The sequence below is a fragment of the Callospermophilus lateralis genome, chromosome 7 (genome assembly GCF_048772815.1).
Source record: "Callospermophilus lateralis isolate mCalLat2 chromosome 7, mCalLat2.hap1, whole genome shotgun sequence".
NCBI lineage: Eukaryota > Metazoa > Chordata > Mammalia > Rodentia > Sciuridae > Callospermophilus > Callospermophilus lateralis.
This window is the reverse complement of record NC_135311.1, coordinates 28,657,271-28,679,244: the sequence shown is the minus strand read 5'-3', so window position 1 is coordinate 28,679,244 and position 21,974 is coordinate 28,657,271. Positions and strand designations below refer to the sequence as shown.

Genomic DNA, 21,974 nt, shown 5'->3' with positions numbered 1-21,974 from the left:
AGCTGTGCTGGGTGGGATCAATCTATCTGTTTTTATAGTCCATAGGCTTTTATTAATTTATTTTTACATTTACTATGTCAGGAATTCATAGGGAATAGGTTCCAGCAGTTCATGCTCCTTTGTTCTCACAAAATGTGCTTCTCTAGATGGAGCAGGCTGGTGCTGCAGCTGAATCCAGTTACCTTTCTCTTTGGATTCCTTCTTTTTCTGATCATTTTCCTTCACGATTCAGGAAGCTGTCTCGGCTCTCGGTGTGCTTAATATGCTCAATACGTACATTAATTCTGTTGGCAGGAATCTTGCCCTTAACTTGATTATTCACAACAATGCCAACAGCATGGTGGGTATCATTGTAGACTCTCTCAGTTTTGCCATTATTACATTTGTAAAACATTCCTTTTTAAACAGCACCCATTCCCTTAATGTCTACAATATCACCCTTCCCGTAGATTTGTATGTATGTGGCCAAAGGAACAACTCCATGTTTTCTAAAAGGCCTAGAGAACAAATATATCAGGTTCCTCTCCTCTTTACCTTTGTCATTTTGGTGAATTACTGGAAGATGGTGGTACCAGCCAGAAGGCTTTATTTTTATATTTATTTTTTCCAAAGAAGCCCATTTTATTACTTTCTTTATAGAAGTCCTGTTCTTTTCCATGGTGTGCCTTTTCCACAAATTCCAACCTTCCTTCTACCCATACTCCCCATGTCTGTTAAAGTGTATATAGAGATAGCAGATACATTTGTTAAGGGTTTTGCCTGATATCAACATTAGATTTCCAATGATTTCTTCTTTCAGGTACAATGGTGCAATCCGTTCATTCTTCCAGTCTTTTTTTCTTCTTCTTCTTCTTCTTCTTCTTCTTCTTCTTCTTCTTCTTCTTCTTCCAGTCTTGAAGCCATATAGGGCCTAAGTTTAGAGTGTTTTTTTCAGTTTCCCAGGACTCCAATTTTATCATATATTCCAAACATGCTCCTCTTATTCCAACCATGAACCACTTTCCAGAGCGGAAGGGTGAGCCTCATTCAGATTAATCCTGGAACACCCAGAGGCCATGGAAATCCAGCCCCACAAGCTCTACCCACCCCCCCAAGAGAACTGCCATTGCTCTGAACTCTCAACAGCATGCCTAGCTCAAGAATGAGGGCTAGGCGTGGCTTTTAAGGAGATGATTTCAGGACCATTCATTGGCCTCACATGGGTACTAAGCTGGAGATGGCCATCTTGGCCTTAACAGGGTCTGTATTTTTAAAAGCTTTAACATGGACAATAGTAATAAATTCTGTTTTTGTGCTGAGGATCAAACCCAGGGCCTTACACATGCTAGGCAAACATTCTGTCACTGAGCTACATCTCCAGTGGTATTATAATCTGTTAACTGCACATCAGGTGATTGATTATCCAAGGAGTCACCCCTCTCTACCAACTTTAGCTATTTTAAATAATGAGAACTGAAATTTAATATTGCCCTGTGCCAGCAAATACTATCTAAATAGAAGGTCCCAATGGAAAGTTTGGTTTAAGGACTACATCTGAGCACCTGGAAGAAACCCTTTCACAACTGAATTAATGCATACATTGTCAGACAATTAGACAATTAGTGTTATGTTTTTGGTTATCAAAAATGCTAATGTAGCTTTGGGATTTTAAATTGGTAAATATTCATGATGTGTGGAAAAGCATGATACATACTACAATCTTAAGTCACACAAAATGGGATATTGTATATGTACATGTACAACCTGGAGGGACAAGTCTAGCTAAGTTGCTTGTGACTGGATGACTTCGTTCTTTGTGTTTTTATTTTATTTAATTAGCTTTTAACTTAAAAAAAAATCTATTTTTTTAAAATGAATATTATGTAGTATTTTAAAAGATCCTTGGGCCATTTCTTGACCAGTCTTTATGAACACAGAAGGTTCTTGGGAGTGACTTATAATTTTAGAAACCACACTAAAGGATTATTTTTTAGACACCTTCAAACCCAAACACCAATTTTTTTTTTTTTTTTTTTTTTTTTTTTTTTTTGGTGTGTGGTGCTGGGGATTAAACCCAGGGTCTTGTGCATGTGAGCTCTACTAATTGAGCTGTATCCCCAGTCAGAGTTTTGAATGATGTTATAAAAGTAAACACAAGTTATATATTATAGCACAAATTGACAAGGAAAGGGAGTTGGCTACCAGGCAAGGAGACAGAAGCAGCGTTAGAGATTGGACAATGGCAAGTAGCCAGAACCAAGGAGATGGAACCTTCTAAGAAAAGTAGAATCTAGCAGATGACTAAACCCAAGAAGTCTGAATGTATAAAGTATGACCTTAGCACAAATATTAATGCTACTTACAGCTCTAGAATTACAGTGTTCCATAAGATCCTCAAGAGAGTGGGCTAAGTTTTGTTTCCTCAAAGATTTGCAAGAAATGTTGAGTGAATAGCTCTTAATGGTTAGATTAACTTCAATCTGCAACATGTGAATACCTGTGTCCGGCCAAAAACAATGTTGTTGTAGTCTAAATCTTTATCTCTTCAGCAAGACTAATTCCAAAATTGCAAATATATCCAATAGGATTCCTTTCTAGGAGTTGGGAAATTTCTGTCCCATGTTTTAAGAGCAGACAAGAGGCACCTCACAGTTATAAGTAACGGACATTTCATGCTTAATTTTGCACAAATCTATTTAATGAAAATAGATGGCAGGATGTCCACAGTCCACTGACCTGTCAACACTAGGTGGAGAAGAAACCACCGTCATTCTTTCGGGAGTAACCACCATTGGTGGCTGCTGTATGAGGAGACACTGGAGAAAAGAGAAGAGGGATGAGCTTGAATTTTTAATCAGCAGTACATTATAGGAACTATAGAATTTTCACAATAGCTGGAAAACTGGCATATGAAGGACTGATGGGAGGTATAGTTCTACTCCCAGGTGTCTTCCCTGCTGAAAATGTTTATTGCTTAAACCTAAGGCTCACCTGAGAGGCTCTGAAAAATTGAATAAATTTCCTAGCTCTACAGTCAACATGTCTCCTGGTATTAGTGTGATATTTACCAATTTAATCACTGCTTTCCAAGACCCTCAGTAATCCCTGATCTTCCCTACCAGCCATTAGCCTCAAATCTAATTCTTGGGTCCATTCAGGAAGACTTGCACTATCTCATCTGCCCACTCAAATTTTCTAACCCTCACCTATGGATCCCTGGATGCTGTGGATACATTCCTTCTTAGGATTAATCCAGTGTCTGATGGTCCAGGAAGTGATGGGGGGTGGAGCAGGAAGGGGTAAACATTCCCCAGACAGGCACTTGGTTCTAGAAGATGGTGTGGGGCAAACAAAGGAGAGTAATCAGAGAAAGATGAGGAGAGAAAGATAATTGCCAAGACCTCAAAAGTAAAGTAGACAGGGCTGGGGCTGTAGCTCAGTGGTAGAGCACTTGCCTAGCATGTGTGAGGCACTGCGTTCGATCCTTAACACCACATAAAAATAAATAAAATAAAGGTATTCTGTCCGTCTTCAACTAGAAAAAATAAATAAATATATGTATTTTTTTTTTTTTAAAGTAGACAAAGCGTCTTTTTTCCCTTTGGAATTAATGAAAAGTTTTGCTCATTTATACAGATGAGTACAATCTTGGATGGGTTCTACTCATTTTAGACAATTAAAATACAGAAAGTACAGATAGATGTAAAAACAGAGAACTTTGTGCACAAATTGGTAGCTATCAATGACATTTCACGTTGTATAACTGGATGGCAATCTACCAAAGGGGGTTTCTACCACTTACTTGTGGGTGTCCTGGATAGTCTCCTGGTGTAACAGGATCTCACTTTTGTTCTTGAATGCCCCACTGTGGTGGTCATACAAGGTGGTTAAGCGGAAATCCAGGTCATCCTTTGGTATCTACAGGGGAAGTCAGTTCCCCCAGGGTTAACTCGGTCACTTGTGCCTCCATTTTAGCCAAGTTCTGTTGGGTTCATGACTATTCCCCAGAAATAAAATGTTGGGCCTGAAATCTACCAACTCCTTATGACACTAAATTTTCGGGAATGATGACTTCCTAATTTGTCAATATGAAATTGTCTCCCTTGGGCTGGGGCTGTAGCTCAGTGGCAGAATGCTTGCCTAGCACGTATGAGGCACTGGGTTCAATCCTCAGCCCTACCTAAAAATAAATAAAGGCATGCTGTCCATCTACAACTACAAAAAAAAAAAAAAAAAAAGAAGAAGAAGAAAAGAAATCGTCTTCCTTATGATTACTTTCAAGGAGTGGTGACATGGCAATATTGTCCTTGAATTTGGCTTAATAAACTTGACCTTATATTCAGTTCTTGTTTTAATAAAAAGAATATAAGAAATCTAGTAAAAATGACTTGTTGCAGATAACTGCCTGGAGCAAAACCCAAGCCTTGTGACTTGATAGATAAATTGGTTTTGGATTTGGTAAGATCTCAGACTGGGGCCAATAGGAAAGATGATGAAGCAGTCAGGTCAGGCTACCTGCATTATTAATGGATATTCATGAGTCATAAGTGGACAGAAAGATAAGTAATATTTCAATTATAGTACCGTGGGATTAAAAAAATAGGCATCCCGCCTTATGGAGTTGATTGTGGGAGTTGAGCTGAGTCGACTCCAGGGTTCCTGTTGTTGATCAAGGTGAGTTTGGTTCTTGTGTGGCAATTTCTGCAAAAGAGAAAACACCCATGGCCTAGTTATAGAAAATCTTGTTGATATGGTAGCATCAGGGACATCTGCAAAAAGAAGAATGATGTGGGGTAAGACTCCTAGGTTTTCTTAGAACTGGAAGAAATGGGCCAGGAATACAGAGAAAGGAGTTGAAATGGGATAGGGCTGGGTAAAGGGTAGGGAATAGGTAGGGAAAATGATGAGCTCAGGTTTTGGCGTCCTGAGTTTGAAGAAAAGGTGAGACTGCTAATTCATTTGGCAGGAAATCAGAAGTGTGCAACTTGGGAGGAGAGCTTAGAACAAAGCAATAAAGATCAGGGTTTGTCTGTATGCCTCAGTAGTTGAAGCCTGCAAGAAGTCTGACCAAAAGGGAGAGCCAGCTCTTGAGGATTGCATAGTATTATAGCTGGGAGTGGGGAAAGTGCCATGAGAAGCAATCTGGGGCAAAATCAGGAGTGCAACATTTAAGTAGGTGAGAAAAGCTTTCAGTAAGCAAGGATGTGTCATTCATTGTGTTAGGTTTGGATCTAGGTATGTCCCTCAAAAAGCTCATGCAGCAATGTTCAGAGTTGACAAGATTGGATTACGAGAGCTGTGACCTCATCAGTGGGTTATCTAATGGATTAACAATTTGAATGGACTGCTGGGTGGTAACTGTAGGCAAACTGGAGGAAGGAGTCTCTGGAGGCGCAGTTTGGCAATTATATCTTGTCCCTGGCTCCTTACTGTCCCTCTGCTGCTCTCTGGCTGCCATGAGCTGAGAAGCTTTCCCCCACCATACCCTTCTGCCATGACGTTCTGACTTACCTCAGGTCCAGAGCAATAGAGTTAGTCAACCATGGACTGAACCTCTGAAACCATGAGCCAAAATATAAATTTCCTCCCCTGAGTTGTTCTTGTCAGTTATTTTTTGTCACAGTGATGGAAAGCTGAATAACACATATTGATTGAAGGCATGTCAGAAAAAAACCCGTTGAACAATAGTACTTTAAATAAGCCCCACAAGCATGAATGTGTAAATCACAAGTTAATTGCTTCATTACATATAAAATGCCATATCACCACTGTATATCCAGGACCTAGCACAGTGACCTAACAAATGATATTCGAAAAATGATACTGGATGAATCAATGACTGAAATTCCAGTGAGTATAACTACAGTGGATTAGAAACAGTCAACTTATATCCAATGTTGTAACCTTTATTCCCCTCAATATGGCAAAGAGTTGTTTGACTTAGCTCAGTTAGACCTTAATTGAACAGTAGTATTGAGCCCTGTCCTATCATTGACAGATGAAAATTGAAATAAAAAAAACCCCAGCAAATATAAAATATGCAAGAATAGGCTCAGATATCCCTTGCTGTGTGTTTGGGCAGCTTTCCTCCCACTCTCTTTGAAGTCTGCACGAGGCTTGTCATCTCTATCAGCCTAAGAATGAGATTGCCTTTCACTGAGAAAGTTGAGACTGTCAAGCACAAAGGCCACCTACATATTCACTTTTCTTCCTTCACAGGGAAAGGGAGCCCATTTTACTCAAGAGTAGTCTCCCTGGACCCAGACCTTCCCTGTGTGTGTGCTTCAGAGACCTGTACCACTTGCATCTTCCCCTGCCCCCCACCCTGTACAGGGATTGAACCCCCAGGGACACTTAACGACTAAAACCCAGCCAGTTTTATTTTTTACTTTGAGACAGAGTCTTGCTAAGTTGTTCAGGATCTCACGCTACATTGCTGAGACTGGTTTTGAACTTGTGATTCTCCTGTCTCAGCCTCCTAGCTGTTCGGATTACAGTTGTATGCCACTGCACTTGGCCCCTTCTCTTCCATCTTGCCTCCCATTCCTTTATCATGCTCCAGCTACCATTTTGCCACCTTCTCTACAGAGCCAGACTTCTTCAAGAAGATGACTACCTTCACTTCCTCCCCATTCCCATCCCCTCTGCTGTCCCATGCAGTCTGGCTTCTGCCTCCAGCACCCACTGAAACTGCTCTTGGTGATCAAGGATCTCTGTGGCTAGATCAGGAGAATCCTTCCTCATTTTAATTGATTACTGTGGTTTCTGGCACGACAACTCTGAATTTTCTCAAATGTTCTCTCCATCCTGTGAGTTCAGCTCCTCTTGGTTTGCTTATGGTTTCTATGTCTCAGTTTCCCTCTCTCTGGCCTAGACACAGTGGTATTCTCCAAGGTCTAGGGTCTGCTTTTCTTTTTCTCACATTCACTGGATGAGTTGATTCTCTCTCATGGTTTCAACTACCATATAGATTCTATGTCTCCCAATTACATCTTCAGTCCAGAACTCTCAATCCTGTTGCCTTCAACTAATCTCAACAAAAATGTTCTATAGGCACCAGAAAAACAACATCTATACAATTGCCTCAATCTTTCTCCCCAAACCTGTTTCCTTAGGACATCTCATTTCAGTGAATGGTAACAAACTATCAAAACTCTAGGAGTTATCTTAGATTGGCCTCCTTTCCTTGGACCCATATCCAGTCAGCCACCAAGCCCTATCTATCGTATCCTTTACATCTTCCTCAAATCTGCACCTTATGGCCACCCCCTACATCACTGCCACAGTGATGTAGGTCCACTGTTTTTCCTCATGGAAGTTGCTGACCCTGCTTTCTAGCTGATCCCTCTTGTCTCAGTCCAATTCTACCCAATCCACTGTCACATGTGTTTTCTAAAACACCATCTGATTGTATCACTCCAGTGCTTTAAAATCCCCCCCCCCCCCGTGACTCCCACACATCGAGGATGAAATCCCAATCAATTAGCATTGTGTTCACAGTACTCAAACCACCAAGGTCACTTCCCCAGCACTGATCACTCTATGCTTCCATTTCACACGGGTACTTCAGCTCCTACAGACTATGAAGTTCCCTAAACAGGCCAACCTCTCTCTCCTTTCCATATATACATCTGATACTTTCTTTTCCTTGAATGCCTGATTCTTGTTTCTTTCCTTCTGATTAACATTCTATCTACTCCTTCACCAGCCCAACTAACTCATAATTGGATGTCAAAATTCACCTGCTCTGGAAAGTGTTCTTTCAAGTTACTGGTTGTCTGGGTACCTTACATATAACTCTGTCACAATACATGTGTCATTGTGCAAGCATTTTTGCTGTTGCTGATCTCTTTTCTTCTAGAGTTTCTTGAGAGCAAAAGCTCTACCTAGTTTATCTATATGCACTAAGTATTTATCAGAGTACCTTACACATCTGGTATTTAATAAATGTTGAATAAGAGGAAGTTCTTTGATATGGTCAATAAGCCTAAGTTACCATTTAATTACCTTTTCACCTCTTCAAATAGCCCAAACACTTCTCCCAGAAAAGATCCTCTAAATTCCCAGATCACTGACCACATCATGCTACACAGACATATTCTGGCATTAACCAGAAGACAGATGCTGTGAAGACAGAAGTAGGAAGCACAACCTGGTGTCTTTCAGAGAACTCTCTCCTACTTCCTATCTCATTTCTCCTCAGAGAACAGCTTTCCAAACAAGGGAAGAGGGTAGCTTGGTGGAACCTGAGCCCCAATTATTTGTACTAATCCCTACTTTGAGCTGCAATAACCCCTTGTTCCTCTAGACTAGAACGGTCCTTCCCTCTGCTCAATGGCACTTTCAAAATGTCAGCCAACCTGAACGTGGGGACCAGGAGACCAGGCCAGAACCGCTTTCTCTGGTACCGAACTCAGTGGCCTCACCAGAGGTTCTTCATGTTACCATCTCTGCCCCTCACATCAACAGACTTTCGGCAACCCTACTGGGAGTTGGCGCAAGAAACCTTGGAAGCCTTTGCATACGCATTGTACCTTAGAAGCCGGCCGTTTTCCCAAGAGGGAGTCGTCGTTATCTAATGTAGGTTGTTGGAAAGAGTCCCGGGTGGGAGGCATGCTTAAAAGTTGAGTGAGAAGCTCTTATTAGGATGGGAACGGGAGCAAATGCAGCTCAGCCTTGCTCGCGGAGGATCCCGGGTCCCAATTGTTTGGAACGCCCAGTTTCGGTTGCCCGGCAACTGCTCCTCCATCTGTGACTGAGATGAATTCCTTCGAGAGAGGCGCCACCTGGCGGCTGAACTTGGGAGGCCCTTAGTGGGGAAGCTGCTGGGAATGCCTAGGAAAGGGGCCGCCGCCGAGCTGCCTGGGAGCCCTACCCGAGATCTGCCTTCCTGAGCCTCAGTGGAGGAACGACGGTATCTCTCCGTACAGGACTTCTGCAAAAGATGTCAGTTGCGGAAAGAAGCCCTAAAAGATGACCCAGAAGTTTCCTTCTCCCTCTCACTTAATAAATGGCTTCTTATTTTCAAAACAGCGAGAGAATTAGTGATGTCAAGGGACCCAAGAGCCCACGTGTGGTGCTTGGGAAATTGCCGGCTAAGGCAAACTCCTTGCTTGTACTCGGTCTAACCATGCAAACCTCAGGGTTGCTCAAAGAGTCGATTGTAAATACAAGGACGGGTGGATGAAAGATCCCCAGAAGTGGTTTTTGCAGTAGGTCATAGGTATTGGGGCCAGTCTTTTGGGAGATGCCTTTTGGAAGGTAGAGATGGCGTCTCAACCTTCTATGGCTTCACATGCCACGTTTGCAAGACTAAAGTTACTCAGAAATAGCCCCTGGCCCGGAAGGGCAGTAGAAAACGTGAATCGTTGGCGGTGGCTTGGAGGATGTTTTCTATCGCGTGGTTTGCGCGAGCCCTGCGCCCGCCTGTTGGGCCGGTGGCGTGCCCGCGCGCGTGCATTCTCACCCCGCTCGTGCCAGCGGCGGCGGTTGTCATGGAGACCGGCAGGTGAGCGGCAGAGGCGCGCGTGGTCCCTGCCCCACCCGCGCTGAGCGAGAGAGGATGCGGTTGTCAAGGCGACGTGGATAGGAGGAGAGGACGGAGGGAGGAGGAAGGATGGGCGGCCTTCGCGTAGCCGCAGGGAGGTGACTGAAGCGAGCCCAGCCCCTTGCATCCTCCCCCTGTCTACCTCCCTCCCCTTTTCTTTCCGCCTTCTGCCAGCCGAAGCAGCCGCCGCAGCACCTGAGCCGCTACTGCCGCTCGCTCAGGACAACGCTATGGCTGAGCCCGGTCACAGCCACCATCCCTCTGCCAGAGGCAGAGGAAGAACTGAGAGGCGCACACTCCGGCTTCTGTGGCTGCTGCTCTGGGTTGGGACCGCCTTCCAGGTGACCCAGGGAACCGGACAGGAGCTTCACGCCTGCAAAGAGGTACTGTCCACCCCTCAACCCGACCCCACTTTTGCTTAGTAAGATCCTGGATCCAGGCAGAGACCTTGGGGACCCAGGCACAGTTTCAGTAGACCACAGAGTTTAGATTTCTTTGGGGATGAGGCATGGGGGAGGGAAGAGCAGCAGGCTGGCATCATGGGGAGGCCAGCCCACTGGAGGACTCACGAAAATAGATCACCCTCACACAGCTTGGGGTGCTGAGATCAAGGAGAAAGGGCCCAGCTCCAAGAAGTGGAGTGACCAGGGTCCCTGGACTCAGAACGAGTGAGCAAGAAAACATGAATTGTTTTCCAGATGGGGTGAAGTTGCCTGTAAAGTGGTCGAAAACAAAAGATTATGTACAGAGAGGCAAAACAGAAAGAGGAAAGGCAGCTAGTGGAATAAGAAAGGAGTTAGAAAGGGGTGTGGGGGAAAAGTAGTGGACTGAAGTAGTAATTTTGTGGTTTAATCATACTTTGAAAGGTGGATGTGAAGGTGAGAGATGTGTGAGAGGGACTGTGGACTCCCACCAACTCTCTGGTGTCATATTAAACACCCAGCTACTTTTTGGGCTGTTAAATGTATCGTCTTTACAGCCTTGCCGCCCCCAGCATACTTTGTTTAGTGTTTAGGACATTCCACCTTTAACCATATTTTAAGTTTTTGTACATGAAGTTTCTGCCGATCTCTACTCTCCCTCTCTGGACATCTGCTAACATATGTCATAAGTCTTTTTCAAGGTATTTTTCAAATGTTGGCATATTTCAGACAATAGGCAATGAATGAATGTCTTCCAACCAAAAATGACTTCTGAAAAACCCTTTGTGGAGAGAAACAAAAAGGCATTAGAAGTAATAATATTCAGTAATTCTATATTATTGAAATAATAATTTCTATATCATTGAAAGAGCTCTGGGTAGGCTCTTTTTTAAAAAAACCATATGGTAGAGGCAATGATAAAATATTTACAAGAACAATGTTGGGGAAGGCAAAATAAAAGTTCTGTTATCTCTGTGAAATGTGAAAGACTTCAAAATACACCAGAGTCCAGCCCTGTAAAAATAATCTCAAATGTAAGTCTTAACTAAGATTTTAAGGGGTTAAAAAATATTCTTTATAAGTTGTTGGTGTTAACTGATATATATAACTGTCTATATATGTCTCTCTCTCTATATATAAAATCAGCTTATATAATTATGAAGGTGTTCTGAGCACTAAATTGTCTACCACATAGAAAATCATGAGGAAATGAAAGGGATTTTTGCTTGAATAAAGATATTTGGCTTCAAAGACTCATAAATATGTCAAACATGACCCCAGTCAGTGGGACTTTTGACAACTTTTATTAGTCCCTATAACGACTTGCCCCAAGCCATCTACTTTTCTACCACATCACTTTATGACATGTTGTAAAGATGTTTGGGAAGAGGATGATACTGTCAGTGACTAGCTCTCTGGCCTTTCTAGCCTATGGTCTAACCAACTAAAATAGAGTCCAAACAAGCCCACTTGCCTAAGAATAAAACACTATCATTTCCTTTTGTGGAAAATTACCAATTCTTATTGAGATCTTGTTTAACTATGGAGAATATGAAATATTGAAGACATTAAACACTTTGTATCATCTTAGTTTGGAGGGAAGGAAAAATATAGATATTTAAGAACTCTAATTTGTGTGCAAATTTTGCCTTTAGTCCTGTTTAAATAACCAGTATTTGCTTAAGCAAATGGTACTACCATAAAGAGTGAGATTAAGGCAGTAGAAAGGTGTGGAGCTCAACATGCAAGGAGTCCAGTCCTGTTACTTGCCATACCATTTTTGGTTCTGTAGAATGGGCATTACAGTAAGACCTGCCTTAGATTGATTTGAGGATCAAAGGGAAAAAGTAACATCTAAAACACAAAATAGTCACTTAACCCCTTTCCCTGCTCAGCTTCTTGGCTAGGAGATCCATACCTCACGCTAGGCTGGAAATTTCTTAGGAGCAAGCTCATTGGCCACAGGCATCAACAAGTTCTGTTTACACTCTCCTTGAGCAAACAGTGGCTGCTGAGCACCCTCCACGCCAAAATAATAAGGAAGAAAATAAACCCATTATTACAGTATTCTTCATTTGGCAATATGAACTGATCCAACAAGTTTGGGGGCTTCCAATCCCCAAATGGGGAAAAACTAGTCCAATGTAGACTAGCCCATCTCTGTTCTTAATCTTCATATGAATTTCTTGTGAGCTTGTGTTGGGTGTTAATGGCCGGGACTCTTTTCAGGCCAAGGCTAACCCTAATGACAATAATGCTATATACAGTCCATCTTCGAAACATCTCTCTGGATCTAATCAGGAAAAAGAGAGGTTTAGCTTGAGGCCTAAACTGAGGTGGCAAAGAACTGGGAATTGTACCCTGCTGGACGTGTGCTGGAGCTTGGCGTTCTTTTCACAGTTTTACAATAATCAGGGTCACCAGTGGAACTAAACATCCTGTATGATGTTTGTCTTCATGAATCATTTCTTTAACCTGTGCTAGCTCAGGCGAAGTGCTAACTAAGAGCCAAAGGTCTGTTTTCCATAGCACAATGGATCTAAATCAAATGAGAGAGGAATAGAAAACTGCCTTTAACATGATCTCCCTTGTCCTGAGGCTTGAGTGCTAATTGCCCCCAAAGGGACTTCCCAATCTATATTGAAAAGCTCTTGGGGTTGAGCAATCTGGAAGACATGGATTGGAATAAGTTTTTTTTGAGTGAGTGATGATTCTGCCCTTTACTAACAACGCAAGTCAATTAACTTTTGACAGTCTTGGATTCCTGATCTGTAAAAGAAGGATGGTGATACCTATCTCACAGGGATGTTGTAAGGATTAAATTAAATTAGAGGACACATGTAAAGAGCCTACTCCATACCTTGACATATCACAGGTGCTCAAGAAATATTGGTAGACAGAAAAGTTAAGCACACAAATAATGACCCATAAATGATGACATAAGTTTAATGTGTGGTCACAATGCAGGGTGGTAGGAGAGAGGCGGATAGGAAAAGAAATAAGAGTTGGGCCCGGTGCCTTCGCACACTCCTCTAATACCAGCAGCTTGGAAGGCTGAGGCAGGAAGATGGCGAGTTCAAAGCCAGCTTCAGCAACTTAGCAAGGCCCTAAGCAACTCAGTGCTCAGTGAGACCCTGTGTCTAAATAAAATATTAAAAAGGGCTGGGGGTGTGGTTCAGTGGTTAAAACAAAAGAAAAAAATAAAAGAAAAATAGAACAGTTAGTACCTTGACCTGCCTCTGTGATAATCAGTAGCATTTCAAAGGGAAGAGATGGAGAAAGTGTGTTTTCTAACTTGAGGGAGGAGCCTGAGGAATGGTCCACTGGTGAACAGGCAGATGATGCTGGGGATTGCAAGTAGACCGATGGGCTGAAATGTGGAATAACGTGGGGAACAATACAAGATGATAAAGTCGGAAAGTGAGAAACTAAGAGGAGAATCCCTTGAGGATTTCTGGCTGAGATAGCAGCCTGCTCAGAGTGAATTTGCATGAATAGAAAATAAATGTGGATGAGGTAGGTTGAAAGGTGAGAACAGAGATGGGGTAAAGCGGCCAGTTCAGATTTTACTGAGGTCCAGGATGAGGTTAATAAAGGTACTGCACTGGGATGGTGATAGTGGGAAAAATGGAAATGCGTAGATAGGACAAAGGGGCTGATGGGAGATTAGAAAACTCAACAGATGGGCTGGGGATGTGGCTCAAGCGGTAGTGCGCTGGCCTGGCATGCGTGCGGCCCGGGTTCGATCCTCAGCACCACATACAAACAAAGATGTTGTGTCCGCCAAAAACTAAAAAAATAAATATTAAAAATTCTGTCTCTCTCTCTCACCTCTCTCTTTGAAAAAAAAAAAAAAAAGAAAACTCAACTGATCAGCTGAGGCATAGGGTGCTGGTGAGGGGCAAGTTGAGGATTTTTGTCAGGATTTTAGAGTGAGCAGTTAGTAGGAGTTCCTAGCCCAGATGCAGAAAGAACAGCGTTAGAGAGCAAAGTGATCCCCTTTTTTTTTTCCCTTCCAGCCTCCCTGGGATCAGCCCCTGTCGCAGGTGGTGAAATCCTGAGTCTTTGGCACACCCCTTCACTGTGTGATCGTGGTTTTTAGGTTTTATTTCCTTCTGTTTGGGTCTCACACATTAACTAAGGCTTGAACTCCACAGGGAAATGGGCAGATCTAGAAAACTTTCAGGGCCCCTGATCTTTCGGGAAATATTTATATAAGATTTAAACTGAGTCTTGTGGTTCGGGACCATCAAGGTTGGATGCTAAAAATACCTGCCATATTTGAAGAAGAGGGAGACCATTTATCATGAAGTACTTATAGGAGCAGGATTTCTGTTTTCCTTCTCTATCAGAGAGGGCTAAGAAATAATACATTCTTGGGCTCTGAAAGCATTTAAGAAGACATTTTGTTTATTTTCCTGACTCAAGGTAAGGGTGTAACAAAACCAAACCAGACTGATAAGTATTAGACTTATTTAAAAATTTACAAGTTACAAAATGGTGCATTTCTTTGGAGCGTTGGAAAATATAGGTTACAAAAGGAAAGATGATAAAAACCGCCTATGATTTCATCACTTGAACTATCATTTTTATGTATATACTTGTGAGAGAAAGAGGCAGATAATGGTATAGAGTGCGGGGTATGGATAAAACTGGCTGAGCTGGGTTCAGCTTCCAGCTCCTTCACTTAGCAACTGACCTAGGGAAGTTATTTGATCTCTTCATGCCTCTCTTTCTATATCTTTAAAATAGCTATATTGGGGGCCAAGTATGTAGCTCAAAGGTAGAGCACCTTCAGTAGCATGAATGAGGCCCTGGGTTATATCCCCAGTACCACAAAAAAAGAAACAATGAATATTAATAACATTCACTTGATTATTATACAAGAGAGTTAATACATGCAACATGCTTGCGACAGTTCTTGGTGCATAGTAAGTGCTCAATAAATGTTAACTATTATTATATTTTTAGTGGAAGCATAATCAGCTTTGTCTTATAATAATAAAAACTATTAATAATTTAAGGGTGATAGGAGTAGGTCTAATAATAAGTAGATGTGAAAGATATTCCGAGGAAAATGTTGGTGGAACTTGGTAAAGAGAGTCAAGGGGTGGGGGGGCACAGCACTCTAGCAGTGCTGCTCCACATGGTGGCCTCCAGCCACATGTGGACAGGGAGCACTTGAAGTGTGGCTAGGACTTCTAAGAAAGATGGATTTTTAATTTCATTTTGATTAAGTGAAAGTTCAAATATATTCAATTCAATTATTGAAAACCCTTTAACTGTGTTTGGAACAGCCTGGGTATATGAATCTACTTTCTCAACTGTCAACTTTATGAAATCTAAATAGAGATCAGTATTTCCCATGCTGATTTAGTGTCTAGACTGAGATGTCCTATAAAATTTAAAAAATACACGTCAGATCTAGAAAACTAAATAAAAAAGAAAGAAAAGAACTGGGACTGTGGCTCAGTGGTAGAGTGCTCACCTAGCACGCATGAGGTACTGGGTTCGATCCTCAGCACCACACTAAAATAAAATGAAGATGTCCACTTACAACTAAAAAAATAAATATTAAAAAAAAGAAAGTAAAATAAGTCAATGATGTTTTATGCTGATTTCATGTCAAAATGATAATGTAGGCATTATCTAAGTAAGATATATTATTAAAATTAATTTTACCTGTGTCTTTTCACTCTTTAAAATGTGGCTGCCAGAAAATTAAAAGTCCTGAATATGGCTCACATTATTGTGGGACATTGTTGGCCTGGAGGTAATGGCTGTGCACATCTGGCACCTGCCTGATTCTCCCATTTTTAGCTACATTATCTTAGCTAAGATAGTCTCTTATCTAAGCCTTTGCTTTTTATTTATTTATTCTTTTTTTTTTGGCACTGGGGATTGAACCCAGGGGTAATAACCACTGAGTCACATCCCCAGTCCCTTTTAATCTTGAGACGGCTCTTGCTAAGTTGCTGAGGGTCTCCTTCAGTTCAAAATTGGCCTCAAACTTGCAATCCTCCTGCCTCAACCTCCTGATCCACTGGGGTTACAGGTATGCACCACTGAACCAGACCTCACCTTTTCATCTGAAAAATGGGAAAGATTTAGTTCTTGTCATTTATGGATCACTGGGAGGATTAAGCAAGGTGATGTTTGGAAAATGCTTGGCAAAATGCATAATAGCTTGTTTAGCTCAATAAATGTGCCTGTTGCTATTTTATGATCTGCTTTTAACAAACTTTACAGGATTATTATTGAATGGTCTTGTACGACACCATTTTAGGGATGAACTGGAAGAATGACCCTGGCTACTCCCTAAGGCTAACCCTTTCACTTGGACCTCTGCCTTAGCTCCATCCCTTCTCACCTTCTCATGCAGGCCAGCAGTTCCTTCCATTCTCTGGGTCCTTCATTCTTCCCCTCCACGGAGTCATTCTTACTCACTTTCACATGTGCTGCTTTTTTTCTCTTCTCTTAAAAAACAGAAAATTTAGGGTCAAGGCAGAGTGCTTGCTTAGCATGAGTGAGGCCCTGGGTTGGATCCCCCAGCACTGTAAACATAAACAAACGACAGAAATTGACGCCTCTTGATCATTAATATTCTATATTGATTGTCAAAATGATAATGTGAGCATTAAGATATATTATTAAAATTAATCTCCCTCTAGTTGCCATTCTGTGAAAGTGTTTCCCAATTAGAGCAAAATTGTATATAATTACTGAAAATCTTGTGTATAATTACTGTCTCCAAATCTCCTCCCTCCTTCCTCTTTTGAATACCTTCCCCATTAACTTCCATCCCTGTGATTTCCCCAAAACTGCTCCTGCTTAGGTCAATGGTAATCGCTCAGTTTCTATTAGACTTCATCTTCCAGTCTTTGATAGAGCTATGATCACTCTCACTTCCTGGGAACACTTTCTTCTCTTGGCTTCCAGGACACCAGCACTGCTTTTTGGATTTATTTTGTTTTACTACCTCCCTCCCTGGTGGGTCTTTTTTTTTCTTCGTCCCCTTTATTTTTTTCTTCATTGCCTTGAGCTCTAAAAGCAGCAGTTTGGTGGTGGTGGTGGGAGGTCAGTCACTGAACATCTTTATACCTCTCTTTCCAACCTCTTCTATTTTTATTCCTGTGATCTCGAAAATACATCATGGCTTTGAATATCATCTGTAGGTTGATGGCTCCCAAATTCCTACTTCCAGGCTGGACCTTGTCCCTGAACCCCAGCCAGGTACAGCTTTATCTATGAATTTTCTAAACTACTGTTGGGTTGGCAGCTCAGATTTGCCATGTCCAAACATCTCATCTCCCCACCACCATCAAACACACACCTCCCAGAATGTTCCTCACCTCAGCTAATGGCATCCTTTTCCTTCCAGTTGCTGAGACCCCCGAATCCTCACTCCTCTCTCCCTCCTTCCTTCATCCAAATTAATCAGAAAATCTTACTAGCTCCACCTTCAAAATATATCCAGAATTTAACAGCTTCTTATTGCTACCAAGGTGCAGGACACCATCTCCTCTCACCCTCAAGATGGCAAGAGTCTCCTAACTAGTTTCTTTGCTTCTACCCTATTTACTGTTTAGTGTTTAGCCAGAGTAAACCTATTGAAGATAAGACAAGAATTTTGTTCTTCCTCTTCTCAGAACCTTCCAAAAGCTTCCTGAGTAGGAATCAACCCCTTACAGTGGCCTAGAAGACCCTCTTCTCCTTCCGTCCAGTCCTTATCAGCTTCCTTGTTACTTCTCAGACAGGAGGTACAACCTCCTGCCTCAGGACCTTGGCAGTTGCTGTTATTTCCATGTGACTTAATTCTCAATCACCTTCAGAGTTTTGTCAAAATGCCATCCGGTTCCCTACCCATTTTCTATTTTATTTTCTCCAGAATGTCTGTGCTCCCTAACATACCGAATGTTTTACTTGTTTCTGTCTTTTCCCATTAGTATATGAGCTCCCCGAAAGCAGAGCTTTTTGTGTTTTACTTAATGGTGTCTCCTGCACCCCCAACAGTATCTGGTATATTGTGTGGCCTCAACAAATGAATTCAATAGATGATAGTTTTCTACTGACAGGATTACTTAACTGATGCCCTGTTGTTTACACTGAAGTTGTTTTGACATCTGGCTGTTATGAGATGGACCCCTTTTTACACGTCCCTTTCAGCACATTTGTCATTACTTCCTTGGAGTAAATAAAGTAAATAAAGTAATGGAATTGCTGGATTTTCAGGCTTTTCTTATCCATTTCTAAATTGCTTTCCAAAAGATTTTTTTAAAGCTGCTTATTTTTACCTACAATGTATGAGAGATTTTTTTTTTAAAGAGAGAGAGAGAGAGAGAGAGAGAGAGAGAGAGACAGAGAGAGAATTTTTTAATATTTATTTTTTAGTTTTCGGTGGACACAACATGTTTATTTGTTTGTGGTGCTGAGGATGGAACCCAGCGCCCTGAGCATGCCAGGCCAGTGCGCTACTGCTTGAGCCACATCCCCAGCCCCCAAGAGAGAGATTTTTTTTTCTACCACCATCAATATGTATTTTTTCCATCTTTACCAACTTTACAGCGCAAAAACTAACCTCATTGTTAAATATTCTTTCATTTATTCCATTACTTTTAAACATAGCATTCATTTTCTACTCATCTTCATTCACTGTTTAAATTATATTTAATTATATAATAATTGATATGTACCAAATATGCATATACATAAGTTTTCAACCCACCACCCAATTTAGGAACTAGATTTAATCCACAATGGCAGAACTTCCTGGGAGTTTTTCTCCAGTCCCAGGCCCAGAGGCAACAGCTGCCCTGAAGTTTGGTTTTTCTGTTCTTTTAACTTTTTTATGTTTTTCATCTACATATGTAGTATCCTTCTATCTTACTTAATTTTGTTTAATTTTTACCTTTATAATAATATACCATACTTTATGTAATATTTGATTTTATAGCAAGGCATGGTGACACATACATGTAATTCCAGCAACTCAGGAGGCTAAGGCAGGAGGACCACAAGTTTGAGGCCAGCCTCAGCAACTTGGGGAAGCCCTGTCTTGAAGAAGAAAAAAAAATTGATTTTCTAACTCAGTGTGAAGCTTCTAAACTCATTCATGTTATTGTATGTTAAAATATACACATGCACACACATACACACACATATATACATATATCTTTTTTCCTTTCTTTTCTTTTCTTTTTGGTACTGGGAATTGAACCCCTGGACACTTTACAATTGAACTACATTTTCAACCCTTTTTACTTTTTAAGACAGGGTCTCTAAGTTACTGAGGCTGGCCTTGAACTTGCAATCCTCCTGCCTCAGCCTCCCCAGTCCCTGGGATTATAGGCATTCACCACCGCACCCAGCTCTATGTTACTATATTTCATTCATTTTTAGTGTTTAAAATATTCCTTTGTGTAAATATTCCACATATTTTAAATTCATTCTTCTGTTGATAGACACTTGAATTTCCAGTCTTCTGTAATTCCAAACAATACTGAGATGGATATTGTTGAGTCAGTCTCCTGGTGCAAAGGTACACATTTCTTAGGGTCATGAGTCTCAAGGTATCATCATCTTAGGGTAGAATAAATAGAAGTTTTACTAGATAGGAGATAGCTACCACTCGGGCTCTCAGGAAAGAGTCCTATGGGCACATCTAACCCTCCATGCTTCCCCTTAAAGTTTGCCTTTCCATTGTAAAAAAGAGAGGCATAATGCTATCTTAGACATTGGAAGGACTAACTTCTGAAAAAAGGGCATTACCAAGAACTGTCTTGCCTCTAAGACATTTAGATAGCTTCTGCAAATATGGATCTTGTTCATTGCCATTTAACAAGGGAAGTCTTCTTTGCCTGGGTGGTACTTACTTATTTTAAAGGTATTGTTAACTAGAGAACTTTACATTCTTAAACCAGATGTAGCTTCTCCTGCCCAGATAACCTTTCAAATGCAAATTTAAAAATTTATACCGGTTAGCTTTTGCTGTGTAACAAACCTCTCCAAGGCTTAGTGGTTTAAACAATAGCCATTGTTTAGCTCATAATCCTGCAATTTGACTGGGTGTTTCTTCTGGTCTGGTGTAGCATGGCTGATTTCTGCTGGGCTCCCTTATGTGACTGTGGTCACCTGGTAGGTTGACTGAGGTCTAGATAAACTAGGATGGCTTCTTCAGATTTCAGCCTAGCAGTTAATAGCCTGTTGGTGGGGGTGCCCATGTTTTTTTCTACATGGTCTCTCATTCTCCAGCAGGCTAGCTTAAACTCACTTACATGATGGTCTCAGAGTTCCAAGGCAATAAGAGCAAATCTCAAAGTGCAAGTTCTTTTCAAGTCTATGTCATATTTCCTAATGTCTTAGTCTATGCCTATGTCATATTTCCTAATGTCTCATTAGCCAAAGTAAGTCATATGGCCAGACTCCTCTCCCCTTATTCATCCTATTCCTCCTCTGGTACCAGGAATTTGAACCCAGGGGCACTAAACCACTGAGCCACATCCCAGCCTTTTTTATGTTTTATTTTGAGACAGGGTCTCATTGAGTTGCTTAGATCCTCATTAAGTTGCTGAGGCTGGCTTTGAGCTTATGATCCTCCTGTCTCGGATCTCCCGAGTTGCTGGGATTACAGGCATATGTCACCATGCCTGGCTCAGGATCTACTTTTGATGGGAGGCCCTGAAAAGTCACACTGTGAATGACCATACATATAAGGATGGAAAGAATTTGTTACTACTATTATAGTCTATCACTGTGAAACGCAGAGTTGATACAAATAACCAAGTGCTCATAGTTACAACTTTGGTTTGGTACTATAAAAAAAAAAAAAGTGAAGGATATGAGAAATAAGGGAACCTAGTTTATCATATACTACACATATTTAATATTCTTTCAGCATCTTACTGGAAAGATGGCATCTGAGAACTTTTTTTCAGTGCTGGGGATTGAACCTGGGGCCTCTGAAAACTTTTAGTTACTATTTCTGTTGGCATAGATCCCTACTTAAGGCAAACAGCAAGAAAATACACTGCATTCATGAAATATCACACACATGGCAAAGCATACAAAGTATTGATTTGGGAATAGGACTGAACTCCAAGTTTCTTGATTCCCTTTTGGTCTGTTGAATACTATTTTCAAGTAGCTTATTGTTTTTATAACACTGCTACCTTCTTACTCTAATTCAAAATATATAGACTATAAAAAGAACCCAGTACTTACCCAAAATTCCATGAGTGACGACTCTCTCTGTAAACATTTGGTTATATCTTTCAGACTTTGCTTTTCTTGTAGACTTTCTACACATTTATATTTATATGAAAATATATTTACACTGGTAGATATAAATATAAAATTATCCACAAGTGGGATCATACCACACATGCTATTTCACAGCTTACTTTTTGTGCAGTGATATGCAGGGGGACATTGCTATGTATTAAAAATGTAGGTCTAAGTTGGCTTCACTGGCACACTCCTGTAATCCTAGCAGCTTGGGAGGCTGAGGCAGGAGGATCCCGAGTTCAAAGTCAGCCTCAGCAAAAGTGAGGTGATAAGCAACTCAACGAGACCCTGTCTCTAAATAAAATACAAAATAGGTTAGGGATGTGGCTCAGTGGTTGAGGGCCTCTGAGTTTAATCCCTGGTACCAAAAAACAAACCAAAAAATAATGTAGGTCTAGAGGCTGGGGTTGTGGCTGTGTGGTAGAGTGCTTGCCTAGTATGTGTGAAGCACTGGGTTCAATTCTTAGCACCACATATAAATAAATAAATAAAAATAAAGCTCCATCAACAACTAAAAATATATATACATATAAAAGTAAGTCTACCTCATCATTTTGAAGGTTACATAGAGTTGTGTAGCATGTATATAATTTAATTTTTATAACCAACTAATTCAGATGGTTTCTAATTTCTCTTAACATAAATAATACTGAAGTGAACACCTTTGCATACATATTTGTAGCTCCATTTGCTTCAATTTTCTTTCCTTTTCTTTTGGCATCACAGATTGAACTCAAGGATAC

General features: G+C 41.1%; 1 protein-coding gene across 2 annotated transcripts in view; it reads right to left on the bottom strand.

Moving 5' to 3' along the window:
• Positions 1-2,708: 2,708 nt before the first annotated feature.
• The window catches only part of Cfap276 (cilia and flagella associated protein 276), a 60,386-nt gene continuing 41,120 nt past the window's right edge, over positions 2,709-21,974 (bottom strand). Inside the window, exons 2-6 of one of the 2 annotated variants that reach the window (XM_076863132.1) lie at positions 16,319-16,424; positions 4,564-4,680; positions 3,782-3,897; positions 3,186-3,307; positions 2,709-2,795 (exon numbers count right to left, since the gene is read on the bottom strand). In XM_076863132.1, the coding sequence (XP_076719247.1) occupies positions 2,725-2,795; positions 3,186-3,307; positions 3,782-3,897; positions 4,564-4,680; positions 16,319-16,348 (456 nt within the window). In that variant the 5' untranslated portion in view covers positions 16,349-16,424 and the 3' untranslated portion in view covers positions 2,709-2,724. Of the gene's footprint in view, positions 2,796-3,185; positions 3,308-3,781; positions 3,898-4,563; positions 4,681-8,513; positions 8,595-16,318; positions 16,425-21,974 lie in introns of those variants that run through there. The other variant, XM_076863131.1, reaches the window with a different exon arrangement.